The 1764-nt window shown below is 41.0% G+C and overlaps 1 protein-coding gene across 1 annotated transcript; it reads right to left on the bottom strand.

Moving 5' to 3' along the window:
• LOC101312041 (uncharacterized mitochondrial protein AtMg00810-like) lies at positions 1–1235 on the bottom strand. The gene is made up of 2 exons (XM_004295931.1): positions 815–1235; positions 1–473 (listed from the first exon to the last, which is right to left on the bottom strand). The coding sequence occupies exons 1-2, from the start codon at positions 1233–1235 to the stop codon at positions 1–3; spliced, it is 894 nt and encodes a 297-aa protein (XP_004295979.1).
• Positions 1236–1764: the final 529 nt, after the last annotated feature.

Genomic DNA, 1764 nt, shown 5'->3' with positions numbered 1-1764 from the left:
TTATAAGATAACCAATATAAATTGGGCCCAAACAATTATTTCCAAGGCAATGCAATAACCGCCAGTATAATGACGCTCATCTGGTTCACCGGCACAATCCGCATCAGAGAATGCTTGCAATTGTAAATTACCGGGAGAATAGACCAAACCATGATCATAAGTAGACTTCACAAAACGCAGAATTCTCTTGACTGCCATCCAATGAGAAGTTGTAGGACGATGCATATATTGGTAGACTTGGTTAACAGCAAATGCAAGATCATGACGAGTTACGGTCAAGTATTGAAGAGCTCCAACTACACTGCGGTACTCAGACGGATCAACAAGAACATCACCATCATTAACACTTAGACGTTTTCCATGAGCAGCAGGAGAGGAAAGTGGCTTAACATCTTGAAACTTGGTCTTGCGAAGTAAGTCAACAGCATACTTGCTTTGAGTCAGATGAACTTGAGTGCCATGAGGTACCACTTCTATTCCCAAAAAGTAGTGCAAGTCTTTCATAGAAAACTGGAGTGCCATGAGGTCCCAAGTCTTTCATAGAAAACAATTGACCCCAACTGTGAGATAAGCTTAGTAACACAAATAGGAGAATTCCCTGTGATCAAGATGTCATCAACATAAATCAACAAAATGATAAAGACACCATTACGATGATATGTAAACAGAGAGTAATCTGCCAATGATTTAGTAAAGCCAAGCTCCAATAAGTAGTCTGAAAAGCATTGAAACCAAGCTCGGGGAGCTTGTTTTAATCCATATAAAGAACGATTGAGCTTGCAGACATAATGTGGGAATTGATTATCAATGAAACCTGCTAGTTGTCGCATGTAGACTTCTTCAGAAATATATCCATGCAAAAAGGCATTTTGAACATCAAGCTGCCGAATAGGCCAATTAAAATGAGTAGCCAAAGCAATAACAGTACGAATAGTAGTGTGTTTAACCACTGGACTAAACGTCTTGGCATAATCAATTCCTTCTTGTTGATGAAATCCATTAGCAACTAGCCGAGCCTTGTACCATTCTATGGAACCATCCGATTTTCGCTTAATACAAAACACCCATTTGTTAGGCAAAACATTCATTGATGCTTTAGGAGGAACAAGAGACCACGTACCACTGACTTGGAGTGCATTAAACTCAGTAGCCATGGCTTCACGCCATTCAACTTGCTTGATAGCTTGACTGAAGCATGTAGGCTCAATAATGGTAGGCACAACTGATGTAACCATAGCATACTTGGGATTAGGTTTGTGAAGTTTACTGCGGGTTCATAGGAGGAGAAGAAATCTGAAGTGGTGATGGGGAATTTTGATTACGATCAAGAAAAGTAGAGAGAACAGTAGATTGTTGGGATATAGGTGGGGGAGGAACAGAGGGAGATGGTGGGGTAGAGAGGGGTGAGGATGACGGATTAGACGTAGGAGGGGAACTTGATAAAGGACTAGATGGAGTAGGTGGAGGGGTTGGATGTGGTAGAGGAGTAGATGGAAGTACTGATGGAGAAGGTGAGAGAGTGGGGGACGATATGGTGTCAAGAATTAGTGGAGAATCTGCAACCGTGGAGTTGAGCGGAGAAGCAATGGTCTTGCTGAACGGGAAAACCTTTTCATCAAAGACAACATGACGCGATAAATATATACGACCAGATGACCTATCTAAACACTTGTACCCCTGATGATTAAGAGAATATCCAATAAAGACACAAGGTTTTGAACGAAATTCCATTTTATGTTTATTGTATGGCCGAAGAAAAAGAAA

This window comes from Fragaria vesca, linkage group LG3 (genome assembly GCF_000184155.1).
Source record: "Fragaria vesca subsp. vesca linkage group LG3, FraVesHawaii_1.0, whole genome shotgun sequence".
Classification (NCBI taxonomy): domain Eukaryota; kingdom Viridiplantae; phylum Streptophyta; class Magnoliopsida; order Rosales; family Rosaceae; genus Fragaria; species Fragaria vesca.
The sequence above is the reverse complement of the archived record's forward strand: the minus strand, read 5'-3'. Positions and strand labels throughout refer to the sequence as shown.